We start from the raw sequence: 17,199 nt of genomic DNA, 5'->3' as shown, positions 1-17,199 counted from the left end.
CGCCCTCATGTAAAGTGGATCGGAGAGGTTTTCTGACTTCACTGCGACTCTCGGAAAGGCCAATGCGAGAGAGTATTATGGTCTGCTGAGTTGGAGGCCTTGGCGCGATCATGCTGAAGTAAGATCAATGAAATGTAAGCCCGCCTCCTCACCATTATTAGCCACCTCATCTGTGGAGCTAACGATGCTAAACCGCTACGAGTGATGGTTGGAGAGTGGAATCGTGAGAACAAGCAAAGAAAGATGTGGCTTCAGCATTTTATTGACGATATGTAGATGTCAGGTGACTCATACCTGAGGAATGATGACATCACAGGTAACACATGTCAAACAGGAAATGGTCTTTGGCACAAGAACAAAGTAATGTTCCATTAAAACAACAAACAAACAGTAACTTTAGACCTGAAAACAAAAAGACAAAACGGTTCAAAAAAGACACTGGACAAGATCAATACTTAAACTGATCAATATCAATCTGGCTAGGATCAATAGAACGGTCTGACATATAGGAAACCTCAGTTTACTGTACAACTGACTAGTATTGAAACATTTATCAGGATTTATCATTGATCCGTCTTTGTAGATGTTTCACAGATCAAACCGTTTGATCAGGTCTGTTGATCAGTTTATCGTCACTGTTGTAGTAATCAATACACTATTGTGTTAATAAGCAGTTAAAGTGACAACAGGCTGGTTAATATACTGACACACACACACACAAACCGATCCACTTATTGATCATTGGAACTTCAGAGGGACCCTCGGAAAAGAAGGGAGAACCCAGGAGAACCTCAGCGGACTGCTGGAGGAACATTTGAACGGGCTCCTGTCGTGCTGGTATCTTTAGGCGTGTGTGAGTGTGTGTGTGAGTGTGTGTGTGTGTGTGTGTGTGTGCATACATGCATGCGTGTGTGTGTAATAGGAACAGCTCAGAGCCTATGAAGACAATTGATCGTCTCTGATTGGTTGAACTGTTCATCTAGCTTTCTGGCCAGAACCTCTATGAAAGAATAATTAGTATTTAGGATGTCTCCTGGAGCTCCTCCTCTTTCTCCTCGTGAAGGAGGGTGGAGGAGAGCGCATACTCCACACTTACTCCCTCTGAAACCACAGGCGGATCCAGCTCCTCTCCTCCCTTCTCCTCCTCTTCGTTATCTTCCTCTTCCTTGAACTCCTCCCTCTCAGCTGGAGCTAGCTGGGCGTGGACCTCGGTAAAGGGGGCCTCCTGGTCGGTGCTGCTCGGCATGGAGAGCTCGACCTCGCCGGACTCCCCGCCCGGAGGGGGGGCCTCAGGGAGCTGAGGATCTGAGTTGCTGCGAGGCTGCAATCAAAAAGAAAACGTTCAGAGGAACGCAGGTGAACTTTAGAACGTGCTGCTCTGACAACCTTTGTCTGGTGTGATGGAGGGATGGAGGGAGAGAGGGAGGGAGGGAGGGAGGGAGGGATGGAGGGCTGAAAGCCGGTACCTTCCTGATGCTGAAGCTCAGAGGTGAAACCTTCAGGCTGGACGTTCTTTGTTTGATCTTCTCTCGTTGTTCCTGAGACACAATCTTTGTTCCGATCTTTGTCATCTTCTTCTCAATGTTCTGCCTGGAAAAGGCCTTCTTGAGACTGTCCACCTGCAGAGAATGAGCCAGTTACACCGGTCTGTCTGCAGGCCTACCTGTCTGTCTGCAGGCCTACCTGTCTGTCTGCGGGCCTACCTGTCTGTCTGCGGGCCTACCTGTCTGTCTGCAGGCCTACCTGTCTGCCTGCAGGCCTATCTGTCCGTCTGCGGGCCTACCTGTATGTCTGCGGGCCTACCTGTCTGCCTGCGGGCCTACCTGTCTGCCTGCAGGCCTACCTGTCTGCCTGCAGGCCTACCTGTCTGCCTGCGGGCCTACCTGTCTGTCTGCGGGCCTACCTGTCTGTCTGCAGGCCTACCTGTATGTCTGCGGGCCTACCTGTCTGCCTGCGGGCCTACCTGTCTGTCTGCAGGCCTACCTGTCTGCCTGCGGGCCTACCTGTCTGCCTGCAGGCCTACCTGTCTGCCTGCGGGCCTACCTGTCTGTCTGCAGGCCTACCTGTCTGTCTGCGGGCTTACCTGTCTGTCTGCAGGCCTATCTGTCTGTCTGCAGGCCTACCTGTCTGTCTGCAGGCCTACCTGTCTGTCTGCGGGCCTACCTGTCTGTCTGCAGGCCTACCTGTCTGCCTGCAGGCCTACCTGTCTGTCTGCAGGCCTACCTGTCTGTCTGCAGGCCTACCTGTCTGTCTACAGGCCTACCTGTCTGTCTGCAGGCCTACCTGTCTGTCTGCGGGCCTACCTGTCTGTCTGCGGGCCTACCTGTCTGTCTGCACCTGTCTGTGGCCCTTACCTTCTTCAGGCTGGACCGTTTCAGTTTCTCAGCTCTGGATTTCTCCATGTTCTCCAGATCATGAGGCCACATCTCCTCATCAGGCTCCGCCTCCAGTCCAACATCCTCATCAGATGATAGGTCGATGGCGTGGAGTCCCGCCTCCTGGGAGCGCTTTCCGTCGATGACGCCCGGGCCCGATTCTCCAACTTCTTCCAAAATCTCGTCACGAGGAAACGGAGGAGGGTCCCTCACGAAAACGCTGGAGGGGATCTCGTTCTCCTCCTGCAGGTGATGGAAACAGCAACCGGAGGAACGTTGACGGCTTCGACGCCGCTGGAAGGATATCACTCAGCGCCCTGCTGGGGAACAGAGAGGACGTTCTTCTGCTCACGCTCACCTGGAAGATGAGAACCTTGAAATTGTTGCGGTTGACCAGGTGGGCGTGGTTTGCCTCCAACTTCTTCACCTGAACTCCCTGACGCTCCATCTTCTCACGCACCTGCAAAAACGCCAGACTCTGAGTGTCAGTCGAGGACAGCAGCTGGAGCCCGACGCCGTCCTCCTCGTCTCACCTCCTTCATGGTGACGGACAGCTTGCGGCTCTTGTCCAGCAGCTTGCTGACGGTGTTGGAGGTGTGGCTGTGACTCTTGGACAGTTTGGTCATGTCCGCCTGGATCCCTCTGACCACAGACTCCATCTCCACCTGATGCACCTGAAACGAGACGAGACTCCCTGAAGAGAGGGGTGGACACGCCCACTAGGGAACAACCAGCCCCCCAGGTAGGACCAGCAGTCCATCAGCACCTGAAGGACAAGGAGCGTTCTTTGAAGATAACAACGTCCACATGGCAGGGAAAGGAACGCGTGAAAGGAAGGGCGGATCGGGCCACGGACCTATAGTGGCTTCCTGCTTCCTGGAAGCTTCTTAGGAAGCGGGTTCGGGTTAGTGTGGAAGCCTCTTAGGAAGTGGGTTCGGGTTAATGTGGAAGCTTCTTAGGAAGCGGGTTCGGGTTAGTGTGGAAGCCTCTAAGGAAGTGGGTTTGGGTTAGTTTGGAAGCCTCTTAGGAAGTGGGTTCGGGTTAGTTTGGAAGCCTCTTAGGAAGTGGGTTCGGGTTATTTTGGAAGCCTCTTAGGAAGTGGGTTTGGGTTAGTTTGGAAGCCTCTTAGGAAGCGGGTTCGGGTTAGTTTGGAAGCCTCTTAGGAAGCGGGTTCGGGTTAGTTTGGAAGCCTCTTAGGAAGCGGGTTCGGGTTAGTTTGGAAGCCTCTTAGGAAGCGGGTTCGGGTTATTTTGGAAGCCTCTTAGGAAGTGGGTTCGGGTTAGTTTGGAAGCCTCTTAGGAAGTGGGTTCGGGTTAGTGTGGAAGGCTCTTAGGAAGTGGGTTCGGGTTAGTGTGGAAGCCTCTTAGGAAGTGGGTTCGGGTTAGTGTGGAAGCCTCTTAGGAAGTGGGTTCGGGTTAATGTGGAAGCCTCTAAGGAAGTGGGTTCGGGTTAGTGTGGAAGCCTCTTAGGAAGTGGGTTCGGGTTAATGTGGAAGCCTCTTAGGAAGTGGGTTCGGGTTAGTTTGGAAGCCTCTAAGGAAGTGGGTTTGGGTTAGTGTGGAAGCCTCTTAGGAAGTGGGTTTGGGTTAGTGTGGAAGCTTCTTAGGAAGCGGGTTCGGGTTAGTGTGGAAGCCTCTAAGGAAGTGGGTTTGGGTTAGTGTGGAAGCCTCTTAGGAAGTGGGTTCGGGTTAATGTGGAAGCCTCTAAGGAAGTGGGTTCGGGTTAGTGTGGAAGCCTCTTAGGAAGTGGGTTCGGGTTAATGTGGAAGCCTCTTAGGAAGTGGGTTCGGGTTAGTTTGGAAGCCTCTAAGGAAGTGGGTTTGGGTTAGTGTGGAAGGCTCTTAGGAAGTGGGTTCGGGTTAGTTTGGAAGCCTCTTAGGAAGTGGGTTCGGGTTAATGTGGAAGCCTCTTAGGAAGTGGGTTTGGGTTAGTTTGGAAGCCTCTAAGGAAGTGGGTTTGGGTTAGTGTGGAAGGCTCTTAGGAAGTGGGTTCGGGTTAGTTTGGAAGCCTCTTAGGAAGTGGGTTCGGGTTAGTTTGGAAGCCTCTTAGGAAGTGGGTTCGGGTTAGTGTGGAAGCCTCTTAGGAAGTGGGTTCGGGTTAGTGTGGAAGCCTCTTAGGAAGTGGGTTTGGGTTAGTGTGGAAGCTTCTTAGGAAGCGGGTTCGGGTTAGTGTGGAAGCCTCTAAGGAAGTGGGTTTGGGTTAGTGTGGAAGCCTCTTAGGAAGTGGGTTCGGGTTAATGTGGAAGCCTCTAAGGAAGTGGGTTCGGGTTAGTGTGGAAGCCTCTTAGGAAGTGGGTTCGGGTTAATGTGGAAGCCTCTTAGGAAGTGGGTTCGGGTTAGTTTGGAAGCCTCTAAGGAAGTGGGTTTGGGTTAGTGTGGAAGGCTCTTAGGAAGTGGGTTCGGGTTAGTTTGGAAGCCTCTTAGGAAGTGGGTTCGGGTTAGTTTGGAAGCCTCTTAGGAAGTGGGTTCGGGTTAGTGTGGAAGGCTCTTAGGAAGCGGGTTCGGGTTAGTGTGGAAGCCTCTTAGGAAGTGGGTTCGGGTTAGTTTGGAAGCTTCTAAGGAAGTGGGTTTGGGTTAGTGTGGAAGCCTCTTAGGAAGTGGGTTTGGGTTAGTGTGGAAGCTTCTTAGGAAGCGGGTTCGGGTTAGTGTGGAAGCCTCTAAGGAAGTGGGTTTGGGTTAGTGTGGAAGCCTCTTAGGAAGTGGGTTCGGGTTAATGTGGAAGCCTCTAAGGAAGTGGGTTCGGGTTAGTGTGGAAGCCTCTTAGGAAGTGGGTTCGGGTTAATGTGGAAGCCTCTTAGGAAGTGGGTTCGGGTTAGTTTGGAAGCCTCTAAGGAAGTGGGTTTGGGTTAGTGTGGAAGGCTCTTAGGAAGTGGGTTCGGGTTAGTTTGGAAGCCTCTTAGGAAGTGGGTTCGGGTTAGTTTGGAAGCCTCTTAGGAAGTGGGTTCGGGTTAGTGTGGAAGCCTCTTAGGAAGTGGGTTCGGGTTAGTGTGGAAGCCTCTTAGGAAGTGGGTTTGGGTTAGTGTGGAAGCTTCTTAGGAAGCGGGTTCGGGTTAGTGTGGAAGCCTCTAAGGAAGTGGGTTTGGGTTAGTGTGGAAGCCTCTTAGGAAGTGGGTTCGGGTTAATGTGGAAGCCTCTAAGGAAGTGGGTTCGGGTTAGTGTGGAAGCCTCTTAGGAAGTGGGTTCGGGTTAATGTGGAAGCCTCTTAGGAAGTGGGTTCGGGTTAGTTTGGAAGCCTCTAAGGAAGTGGGTTTGGGTTAGTGTGGAAGGCTCTTAGGAAGTGGGTTCGGGTTAGTTTGGAAGCCTCTTAGGAAGTGGGTTCGGGTTAGTTTGGAAGCCTCTTAGGAAGTGGGTTCGGGTTAGTGTGGAAGGCTCTTAGGAAGCGGGTTCGGGTTAGTGTGGAAGCCTCTTAGGAAGTGGGTTCGGGTTAGTTTGGAAGCCTCTTAGGAAGTGGGTTCGGGTTATTTTGGAAGCCTCTTAGGAAGTGGGTTCGGGTTAGTTTGGAAGCCTCTTAGGAAGCGGGTTCGGGTTAGTTTGGAAGCCTCTTAGGAAGTGGGTTCGGGTTAGTTTGGAAGCCTCTTAGGAAGTGGGTTCGGGTTATTTTGGAAGCCTCTTAGGAAGTGGGTTCGGGTTAGTTTGGAAGCCTCTTAGGAAGTGGGTTCGGGTTAGTTTGGAAGCCTCTTAGGAAGTGGGTTCGGGTTAGTGTGGAAGGCTCTTAGGAAGTGGGTTTGGGTTAGTGTGGAAGCCTCTTAGGAAGTGGGTTCGGGTTAGTGTGGAAGCCTCTTAGGAAGTGGGTTCGGGTTAGTGTGGAAGCCTCTTAGGAAGTGGGTTCGGGTTAGTGTGGAAGCCTCTTAGGAAGTGGGTTCGGGTTAGTTTGGAAGCCTCTTAGGAAGCGGGTTCGGGTTAGTGTGGAAGCCTCTTTGGAAGTGGGTTCGGGTTAGTTTGGAAGCCTCTTAGGAAGTGGGTTCGGGTTAATGTGGAAGCCTCTTAGGAAGTGGATTCGGGTTAGTGTGGAAGCCTCTTAGGAAGTGGGTTTGGGTTAGTGTGGAAGCCTCTTAGGAAGTGGGTTCGGGTTAGTTTGGAAGCCTCTTAGGAAGTGGGTTCGGGTTAGTGTGGAAGGCTCTTAGGAAGTGGGTTCGGGTTCGTGTGGAAGCCTCTTAGGAAGTGGGTTCGGGTTAGTTTGGAAGCCTCTTAGGAAGTGGGTTCGGGTTAATGTGGAAGCCTCTTAGGAAGTGGGTTCGGGTTAGTTTGGAAGCCTCTTAGGAAGTGGGTTTGGGTTAGTGTGGAAGCCTCTTAGGAAGCGGGTTCGGGTTAGTTTGGAAGCCTCTTAGGAAGTGGGTTCGGGTTAGTTTGGAAGCCTCTTAGGAAGTGGGTTCGGGTTAGTTTGGAAGCCTCTTAGGAAGTGGGTTCGGGTTAGTTTGGAAGCCTCTTAGGAAGTGGGTTCGGGTTAGTGTGGAAGGCTCTTAGGAAGTGGGTTCGGGTTAGTGTGGAAGCCTCTTAGGAAGTGGGTTCGGGTTAGTTTGGAAGCCTCTTAGGAAGTGGGTTTGGGTTAGTGTGGAAGGCTCTTAGGAAGTGGGTTCGGGTTAATGTGGAAGCCTCTTAGGAAGTGGGTTCGGGTTAGTTTGGAAGCCTCTTAGGAAGTGGGTTCGGGTTAGTTTGGAAGCCTCTTAGGAAGTGGGTTCGGGTTAATGTGGAAGCCTCTTAGGAAGCGGGTTCGGGTTAGTGTGGAAGCCTCTTAGGAAGTGGGTTTGGGTTACAGGAAAGACACGCTTTGGCTGCGTCGGTCGTTTGAGCTAAATCAAACATTATTAGAGCCCTTTGGTTCATGCAGACTTTCTGGAAGTGCATCGGTACTAGCTTCTGTCCTGAACCGCCAGACCTGACACTGGGCGTGGCCCCACCCATGGCTCACCTCCATCTTGTTCTGGTTCTCCTGCACCGTGTCCAGCATGTTGACCAGCTTATCGAGCAGAGTGAGGACAGTGATGGCGCTGATGGGGCCCTGACTCAGGGTCTCTGGGATGAGTCCTGCCAGAGGGGAGGATGTGGAGGCCTGGTTCTCCTCTGGCTGGTCCTGCTGGTTCAGCTGATCCTGGTTCTGCGGGGGGACCAGTAGGTCTTGGCTCTGGTGGGTCTCAGTTGTCACCATGATGGCTCCGGGTTCACACATCGACTCAAACCAAAAACATTAGGAAGTTCCTTTGCTGAAGAAAAATTGTTCTCCACCTCCGCCCCACTCTCTCTCCTTCTCTCTCTCTCTCTCTCTCTCTCTCTCTGTGTGTGTGTGTGTGTGTGTGTGTGTGTTATGCTTGGATTGGTGGAAAAACTTTCCGACTCTGGAACCGGCCTCACCTTTAACTCCTTCACTACCAAACGAATAGCATTCCTAAATTAGAACGCTGATTGGTGAGAAAAACATCCTTTCATTGTAAGAAGTTGTTCGGGCGGGGAAGTGCGAATGACGTTAAAGTAAAAGACTCCCTGAACTCACCTGAGGTACACCTGGAACACAGAGTCAACAGGCACTGAAGGGTTAACTCTCTCTCTGCAGCCCAGCCTGAAACTCAAAGTGTCTCTCCACCGCACCCAGGGGAGGAGCCTGTTACCACGACGACTGTCAGAGTGGGTGGAGGGAGAAAGGGTTCAGACAGCCTCTCTCTCTCTCTCTCTCTCTGCCCCTCATGTTTTTCAGGTGAAGTCATCTGGAAGGAAACCTCTCCCCGCCTCTCTTTGTGGAAAGATCTCACCCTTTGATCAAAGCCCGGTTTGTTCTCTCACATGAAGACCCGAAAGTATCATTAATCAGAATCAGAATCAGAATCAGAAGTTGTTTATTGCCATGCAACATGTAACAGTAATGACTAAGATATGAAAAGTACAGAACACATCACAAAACAGCAGCAGCAGCAGTGCATGGATACACAGATGTGTATTAGCAGCAGTAAAACTAGTGTAATCACGCAGTGCCAGTTATCGGTTATAAAATGTTCAAGAGTCCGAGACAGAATAATTAATCACCTAGAACCAACCATAACAATCACAGAGATAATAATGTTTATTATTATTTATTTATTTATTCCTAATATCATTGTGTAGCCACTATGCAATGACAATAAAGGCTTTCTATTCTATAATGAAATAGCTTGGATCACGGAGGGTTTTATTTCAGGAAAGTAGCTTTTTAAAAGCAATATTTGTGGAAGTTTGTGTGAGAAGAGCTGAAACCGATTTTGTACGTTCTTTATTAACTATAACTCTCGTGCATGGCTTTACAGCAAGACCGTATCCTGGAACAAGGATATGAAGCAGCGCAGTGGGAACTACGGAAACTGGTGTAGGACACACATCATAATACACATGCAATCATTAAGCTGAATGATCTATTCTAAACCTTAGATCAGGGGTCACCAAACTATGGCCCGCCTCCACATTTGGCCCGGCCTCCTGAACAATACCAGATAACTTTTTTTTTCTTCTTATTTTCCTTTCCGTACAGTATGAGTAGCCGGTGGGGGATCAATAATGGTATTCGGTGAACCCCAAATTGCAGTCGCCCACTGGAGAGTGAATGTGTGTGTGGATGGGTGAATGTGAGGCCTAATTGTAAAGCGCTTTGAGCACCGCAAAGCTGGGAAAAGCGCTGTATAAGTGCAGTCTATTTATCTTGCCCTCTAAATACTCTTTGTGTTAGCTTTAGCCGCTCCCATTGGTTTCTATGGGTCTCGTTAGCAATTGCTATTTGTGTCATATTTCTGTTGGTTCTTTAATATTACTTGACAGATCTGAAGTATTGAAGTCAATTAATAATGTATATTCTCTACTGTGTCAATTAAGGTTATTATTTGGGATCCATTGACAACAGATAATACAAATAGTGTAAATTGTTTTTTACCTGTTAAAACAACAGAAGATTAGAAAAAATAATAACAATTGATAGCCCCATTCTTTGTGAAACGTTTATTTCCATGGTTCCTCAAGAGTTTGTATAAAATAAAAGACTTCTGAACAAGTCAAATCTGTTCCCTACCTTGTTAAAACATTGTTAATAATTAGTGTAATCGTTAAACATGATCAGTGTATTTACGCAGATGAATATCATTAATGATTAATGGTAAATTGAGCAAATGTTTTATTTCAGAAGTGTGTATCAAACTCGTAGCCCTTTACATGAATCGGTACCCAGAAAGTGACCCCTGATCTACAATATTGACGAATGCGAACCTGATGTCGTGATCACTTTGACCAACAGATGGCAGCAATGCAACAACTAAGGATGCCGAGGCCGTAAAATACAAACAACCACAGAAGAAGCAGCAGCTGATGTCTTCAGGAAGTGGTCACCGGACTGGAGCCAGAAGCGAAGGCTAAAAGCACCGTCACATGTTTTAATCGTGGAAGTCATTTGTAAAACGCCAGAGGAGGAAGAAGAAGACACGTGACCTGTCGGGAGGACAACATGGCGTTCATCACGGCCAACTGGAACCCGCTGGGAGGAGCTTTTTATCGGTCAGAGAGCAGCTAGCAACCCCGGCTAGCGTTAGCGCTGCGCTGTTTACGTGCTGATGTTGGGGAAGTCGGTCGATCCAGGATGGGGTTAAATGTCGATGATACAGCGGGGGCTGGGGCTCGAACCCATGACGCTCTGACCGCCACTCACTTTTAGGTTTAGACTCGAAACGAGCTCTGTAATAGCGACGCGTTTCCTGACGTGTTTGTGTCTGCAGGAAAACGGAGCTGTACGAGATGCGCTGGACGTTGAGGGACGGACTGAGAGACTGTCTGGTGGCCGCAGCGCCGTACGGCGGCCCGATAGGTATCATCATCATCATCATCATCATCATCGGCTCAGATCCTCTAGTCTAGAGCAGTTCTGTCCTCGGAGCAGAACCCTGTACCACTGCGCCCGAGATCAGATGTGAACCCGATGCCGTTATGACCCCCCGGGTCTGCTCTCTCCCCCCCCGGGTCTGCTCTCTCTCCCCCCGGGTCTGCTCTCTCCCCCCCCGGGTCTGCTCTCTCCCCCCCCGGGTCTGCTCTCTCTCCCCCCGGGTCTGCTCTCCCCCCCCGGGTCTGCTCTCTCTCCCCCCGGGTCTGCTCTCTCTCCCCCCGGGTCTGCTCTCTCCCCCCGGGTCTGCTCTCTCTCCCCCCGGGTCTGCTCTCTCCCCCCCCGGGTCTGCTCTCTCCCCCCCCCGGGTCTGCTCTCCCCCCCCCCCCCCCAGCTCTCCTCAGAGAACCTCACAGACGTTCTCCCAGCTCCCGGCCTCAGTTGGAGATCTACGCCGCATCTGGAGTCGCTGTGACCAGCTTCCCGGTGACTATCCCATCAGAAGTGGCGTTGTATTTGGTGTACTGCTGTCGGGTACTTGTATTTGGCGTACTGCTGTCGGGTACTTTGTTTCGTGGTACTCTTGTGCTGTATCGTATACTGCTCAAGGGTCAGAGGCAGCGGAGTGGAGGCTGACGAAAGCCCCCCCGGAATAAAATCTCCCTTCTGGATTAGGTTGGGAAGAGATCAAAATACACGCACGTTATTTATTTGTGTATTTATATATTGAAAAACAACAAAGGTACATGACGCTTGGTTCTCTAGCGCTAGCTGTGTTAGCCTGCTAGCAACCCTAAATTGGTTATCGGATCACATCTGCTCACCTTCCGAGCAGCCAATCACATCATAGCTTCCCTAGCTCCGCCCCTGGACCGGGTTCTTCCCGACCCGGTCCAGCACCCCCCCCCCCCCAGTGAGTCCTGGTTGTCCTCTCTCTCTCTCTCTGCTAGTGGAAGAGCGGTCCTGTGGTCCATTTGGGCTGGACGGTCTCCGACGAGCTGCTGTGTATTCAGGAGGACGGCTCAGTTCTGACCTATGACCTGTTTGGATCCTTCAGAAGACACTTCAGCATGGGACAGGTCTGCAATGCTGCCCCCAGCAGGCGGGGGTCGTCGTTACGCTCTGGGAGGGGACTGACCTGTGTGTGTGTGTGCGTGCGCTAACGAACTGTTCCTCATGTTGGACAGGAAGTGGTCCAGAGTCAAGTGTTGGAAGCCAAAGTATTTCACTCTCCTTATGGGACGGGTGTTGCCATAGTAACCGGCTCCTCCCGCTTCACCCTGGCCACCAACATTGACGACCTGAAGCTACGGCGGTTACCTGAAGTGCCAGGTAACACCTGTGTCTCACAGTTTTTACTTCTACTCGTAATCTCGTCTCTGAAGACTCGCCTGTCTGTCCTCAGGTTTGCAGGGGACGCCATCCTGCTGGGCTGTCCTCACCCAGGACAGACAGACAAAAGTTCTCCTGTCCTATGGATCTGAACTCTACATTCTGGACAACACGTCCTGCACCGTTGTGGTGAGACAGCTAGAAAGACAGGACTCAGTCCTTCACGTCGAATGGGAAGTAAACGTCTCCTGTCCGACTTCAGTGTCCTCCAGGCTTCAGTCCTCAGGGCGGCAGCGTCGTCCACATGTCTGTGTCGTTCAGCTATAAGTATCTGGCGCTCTTCACAGACACTGGGCAGCTTTGGACGGGCACCTCCCAGCTCCAGGTGAGCTGCTCCTCAGTCCAGTAACGGGCTGTCCCGGGCGTGTCCCGGGCGTGTCCTGGGCGTGTCCCTGGCGGGGCTTGACGGTGTCTCTGCTTTTACAGGAGACGCTGAGTGAAGTCGACACCAACATGTCCACGCCTCCCAAACAGATGGTCTGGTGCGTCCACTTTGCTCACTGTCCTCTACGTCTTTGCTCCTGTGTCTCACTCTCATTACCTGTCCAGGTGTCGCAGGCCAAAGAGTCAGCAGCCGTCTGTGGTCTTATTGTGGGACAGACTCCTCATGGTGGCCGGGGTCTGTAAGGACACCATCCAGTATCCTTTGGACTAGTTCACATTGGGACTGGCGCTCCAGCGGGTGGTTTCAGGGACCGTTGTTGAAGGTCACATGTTTGACCTTTTCCCCAAATGTGTCTTTGGTCAAATAACAAACGGCTGCTGCAGGACAGCGTCCCTGTTTGCTGTCTCGGACAGCTCAGAGACGCCTCTGGAAACCAAATGTTGGCGTAGAAACATGGGAGAGAGAGGTTCTGTTGTCCACCGGTAAAGTTCCAAACAGAACCTTGGCCCATTTGAGGCATTCTCCATGACCTCAGTGGACCTTGACCCCTGACCTCAGGTTCCCCGTCGAGGATCAGTGCGTATTGGTCGGAGAACTGGACGGCGTACGCATCATCGGCTCGAGCAGCCAGGAGCTTCTCCAGGAGGTTCCTCTGGTCTGTCAGGACATCTTTAAGATCGCCTCCATGGCTCCCGGAGCGCTGCTGCTGGAAGCTCACCGGGAGTACGAGGTGAGAGGCCGTCTGCCGGACCTCAGCTTGGACGGGCGTCTCCTCACCTGTCCTCGTGTCTTTGTAGAAGTCCAGTCAGAAGGCCGACGAGTACCTCAGGGAGATCAAGGAGCAAAGCATGCTGGGAGAGGCCGTCAGACACTGCGTGGAGGCGGCGGGACACGAGTACGACCCCGACGTCCAGAAGTCTCTTCTTCGGGTGAGGAGGCGTGGCCCTGTTGGTTCTCGCGGCTCATCTGAAGCGTGACGCTCCGATTGGTCCGGCAGGCCGCGTCGTTCGGGAAGTGCTTCCTGACGGACTTCAGTCCCGACGCCTTCGTGACGATCTGCAGGGAACTCCGCGTTCTGAACGCCATCAGAGACAGCGGCGTGGGACTGCCGCTCACCTACACACAGTATCCTCGCACGCTGCCGCAGGGATCGGGTGACAATCGCCATGGTGACAAGCTCCTTGACTTCCCGACCTCAGATTCAAACACCTGACTCTGCAGGTGCTGATCGACAGGTGAGTCGTTTACCGTCCGTCACGGCCGACGGGCTTCGGCCCCGCCCCTCTCTGCTCGCGTCCAATGACTGAAGCTCTGTCTTCCCGTCCGTCTCTCAGGTTGGTCTATCGACAGTTTTACCCTTTAGCGATCGAGATCTGTCGTTACCTGAAGATTCCAGAATATCAGGGGGTCAGCCGGGTCCTCAAACACTGGGCCTCGTGCAAGGTACGGCGTCCCAGGAGGCCCAGCTCGCGCCCGCGCTAGCGTTAGCTGTAGCATCGCGTCGACGTCTTCCTGAACACGGACAGGAAGTTACCGGCTGGCCATGCGGACGCTCGGGCGTCTCGCGGGACAGAACGACGATGCTCTCGGCTTCGCTGTGGCAGGAAGGGAGCACCAATCACACGCGTGTTGCTTGTCCAGGTGCAACAGAAGGACCTATCGGACGAGGCCATCGCCCGGGCTGTGTGCCTGAAGGTTGGAGACTCGCCCGGAGTCTCGTACTCGCACGTCGCCGCTAAGGCTTACGAATGTGGACGCACGGAGCTCGCCATCAAGGTACCGCCGCATCCACACACGACGCCTGTTGCTTACTGGGGATGCGCCAGTCAGGCCAGTTGGTGCTTACTGGTGCTAACTGGTGCTAACTGGTGCTAACTGGTCACTCGCTTCCAAACCTTTGAGTCTGACTTCTGCGACGTTTTTTTTCCGGACGTCCCAGCTGCTGGATTTCGAGGCTCGCTCTGGAGAGCAGGTTCCTCTTCTGCTGAAGATGAAGAGGAGTCACCTGGCCCTCAGTAAAGCTGTGGAGAGCGGGGACAGCGACCTCGGTGAGTTTGGCCTCGCCCACTTCCTGTCGCTGTCTGTAAGGCGCACGCGTTTTCATGGTTTGGCTGGTCCTGCGGCTGCCTGTGCTCCCAGTTTACACGGTGGTGACTCACCTGAAGAACGGGATGAACCGTGGGGATTTCTTCATGACGCTGAGGAGCCAGCCGGCCGCCCTCAGCCTCTACAGACAGGTGCGCCTCGCCTCATTTCGGGCGGGTGAAATACGAGACAACGGCGTTTGACCCCGTGGTTGCCGTTGTCAGTTCTGTAAACTGCAGGAACAGGACACTCTGAAGGACCTTTACAACCAGGACGATGACCACCAAGAGCTGGCCAACTACTACGTGGCTGCCAGCTACAGAGAACAGGTAACGGCCTCACCTGTGGCGCGACGCGCACCGTGCAGCGCCGCTAAAGACCGCTTCCTGTGCCAGAGGTTGGAGAGCCGGCTGTCTCTGCTGCAGAGCGCGGTCGACGAGTACAACAAGGCCAAGAACGAGTTCGCTGCCAAGGTGAGCCTGCGTCCTCGGTTAGCACTAGCACTAGCCTCCATCCATCCCAATCAGAAGGGGCGGGCTCTTTGGCTTAGCCACACGGAACATCCTGTCACAGCAGCTCGACCCCGCCCCTTCGGCGTACTGATCCAGACCTGCTGGAACATCAGGACTCTCCGTGTCTGGGTCTTGAGTGAAAAAAGGTCCAGGATGCACATCTCTATTGGCTTCGCCTCAAAATGACATACAGGTGACCTCTGACTCTGATTGATCTGATAGATCGCTGTATGATATGTCTCCAGGCCACAGAAGACGAGATGCGTCTCCTTCGGCTGCAGCGAAAACTGGATGACGAGAAAGGGGCGGGGCTACTTGGCCTGTCTCTTCAGGTAGATGGGGGCGGGGCTCTTTTCTCTCTCTCTCGCTCTTTTAATTACTTTTGTATAAATCTGCCAGTTAAAAACAGTCTATTTAATACCTGTCCTGCTTGTGATGTCACTTCCTGCTTTTTCAGGAGACAATGGAGGCTCTTCTGGCGTTAGGCCTCCACAAACAGGCTGAACAACTGTACCGAGACTTCCGAGTTCCTGACAAAAGGTGAGCTTCTGCAGGTTCTCACTGCTCTGTGTTCCTCGTGGGGTGACCTGTCTCTACCTGTCTCACCGAACGCAGGTATTGGTGGTTGAAGCTGAAGTCTCTGGCAGAGAAAGAAGAGTGGGAGGAGTTGGAGAAGTTTGCAAAGACCAAGAAGTCTCCTATTGGCTACCTGGTAAGAAGAGGCCCCGCCCCGAGAAATTAGTTCAAAGATGAATACATCATTGATGCATCGTTTACCGTCTTCAGCCGTTTGTTGAAGTCTGCACAAAGAGAAACAACAAGTATGAAGCCAAGAAGTACATCTCCAAGGTCACACCGGAGCAGAAGGTCAGAGCTCACCTGGCCATCAGGTAAGCACAAAACCCTTTGACATCACGACACGGCTGACACGGGACCACTCCGCTAACTCTTCTGTTCTTGGCAGTGATCTGGAGGGAGCGGCTGACGCTGCAATCGAGCGCAAGAATGACTCAGAGATGGGGGCGGTCCTGTCCAGATGCTCCACCTCTGACCACATATTGATTGACAAGTTAAACCGGGCCAGAGTCTCTGCTGCCAAAAAGTGATCCGTGATTAGAGGGGGGGGGGGTGTTCAGTTCCAGAGACCTGCAACCAAAATGTGCTTGTTGGTTTAGTGGGAATGAAAGTCGGAGCCGGTTTTGTTCGTTCTTCATGTGCTCCCCCCGCCCAGATCTCCGTGCTTGATGTCCGACATGATGAAGCAGATTATATTCTGACACGTGTACTGCAAATAAATGAGCACTTCCAAGGCGTTGTAAGTGTTGAGTAATTAAATGGTGTTCAGAGTAAGAGCAGGGTGGCGTTCGGTTGGCGGGGGCCTTCGAAATGAACAGAATCCCTGGAAGAAGCAGCGCTGGTCCATTTGTCTCTGACGCCTGAGTGAAGTGGGTCGGTCCAGTCAGTGTTCAGAAGAGCAGCGTACGTTGATGAAGATGCTGAACGCAGAGAGCGAAAACGGAAAGACGACCGGACGCTCGACCCGGCCAAAGATCCGTTTCATGAGAGTCCTGAGACAGACGCCGGCGTAGGAAGCAAAAGACACGTCATCATGAGGGGGGGAATCAGCATAATGGGCGTGGCAACAAGACCAACCCGACCAATCAGTGAGCAGCATCTCGGTTCCAGACCAACAAAATGAAAATGATGCGGTGGCCCGCCAACCCCCCATGGTCGGTGTTCGTTACGGACAATCTGTGACGAGCACAGAAGTCCAATAACAAAAGACCACTCGGGTTCCGATCAGGGGGGACATACCTCCCAATCACACCCCTCCAGGTCTCACTTTCATTGTCAACATGAGGGTTGAAGTCCCCCAACAGAACGAGGGAATCCCCAGAAGGAGCACCAAGGACTCCAAAAAGGGTGGATACTCTGAACTGCTGTTTGGACCATAGGCACAAACAACAGTCAGGTTCCGTCCCCCCACCCGAAGGCGGAGGGGGGCTACCCTCTCGTTTATCGGGATAAACCCCAACATACAGGCACCGAGCCGGGGGGCAATAAGTATTGCCACCCCTGCCCGGCGCCTCTCACCAGTGGCAACTCCAGAGTGGAAGAGAGTCCAACCCCTCTCAAGAAGGGTGGTTCCGGAGTCCTTGCTGTGTGTCGAGGTGAGGCCAACTATGTCCATTCGGAACTTCTCAACCTCGCACACCAGCTCGGGCTCCTTCCCCGCCAGAGAGGTGACTTTCCACGTCCCTAGAGCTAGTTTCTGGAGCCGAGGGTCGGACCGCCACGGTCCACGCCTTCGGCTGCCACCCAGCTCACAAAGCACCCGACCCCTTTGTTCCGTCCTACGGGTTCCCTCCACCCTTTGAGTGTCCCCCAGGACCTGTTTGTCATGGGTGACCCTACCAGGGGCATGTTACGGTGTAACGTGTTGCATAATGTAACGTGTAGTATGTTACAGATACGCATTTGCTGTCATGAAAACCTTTATTGACATCATGAACATCCAACAAGCGGCAGCAACAACACAAGACAGCTGCCTATAAAATGTATTTACATGTAGAAAACGTTGTGCTTGGCTTTCCTCGTTTCAAAGGAGCGAGGCCACGCCTCCGTGACCTC

General features: G+C 52.5%; 2 protein-coding genes across 2 annotated transcripts; one reads left to right on the top strand and one right to left on the bottom strand.

Moving 5' to 3' along the window:
• Nucleotides 1-244: 244 nt before the first annotated feature.
• Nucleotides 245-7,622, bottom strand: cavin2b (caveolae associated protein 2b). Its single transcript, XM_068756438.1, has 6 exons — nt 7,282-7,622; nt 2,909-3,049; nt 2,734-2,835; nt 2,355-2,618; nt 1,467-1,619; nt 245-1,321 (listed from the first exon to the last, which is right to left on the bottom strand). Exons 1-6 carry the CDS (start codon nt 7,537-7,539, stop codon nt 1,022-1,024), a joined length of 1,218 nt encoding a protein of 405 aa, XP_068612539.1. The 5' UTR covers nt 7,540-7,622; the 3' UTR covers nt 245-1,021.
• A 2,090-nt stretch (nt 7,623-9,712) lies between these two features.
• On the top strand, nt 9,713-15,877 carry vps16 (VPS16 core subunit of CORVET and HOPS complexes). The gene is made up of 24 exons (XM_068756329.1): nt 9,713-9,875; nt 10,094-10,182; nt 10,589-10,680; nt 11,145-11,273; nt 11,382-11,526; nt 11,600-11,715; nt 11,789-11,911; nt 12,013-12,068; nt 12,136-12,225; nt 12,530-12,701; nt 12,769-12,900; nt 12,969-13,096; nt 13,171-13,206; nt 13,306-13,414; nt 13,613-13,747; nt 13,911-14,019; nt 14,111-14,208; nt 14,281-14,385; nt 14,452-14,529; nt 14,814-14,900; nt 15,026-15,108; nt 15,184-15,280; nt 15,355-15,458; nt 15,533-15,877. The coding sequence occupies exons 1-24, from the start codon at nt 9,826-9,828 to the stop codon at nt 15,672-15,674; spliced, it is 2,505 nt and encodes an 834-aa protein (XP_068612430.1). The 5' UTR covers nt 9,713-9,825; the 3' UTR covers nt 15,675-15,877.
• The last annotated feature ends 1,322 nt before the right edge of the window (nt 15,878-17,199 follow it).

Source organism: Brachionichthys hirsutus, chromosome 24, assembly GCF_040956055.1.
Source record: "Brachionichthys hirsutus isolate HB-005 chromosome 24, CSIRO-AGI_Bhir_v1, whole genome shotgun sequence".
NCBI classification, from domain to species: Eukaryota; Metazoa; Chordata; class Actinopteri; order Lophiiformes; family Brachionichthyidae; genus Brachionichthys; species Brachionichthys hirsutus.
The sequence above is the reverse complement of the archived record's forward strand: the minus strand, read 5'-3'. Positions and strand labels throughout refer to the sequence as shown.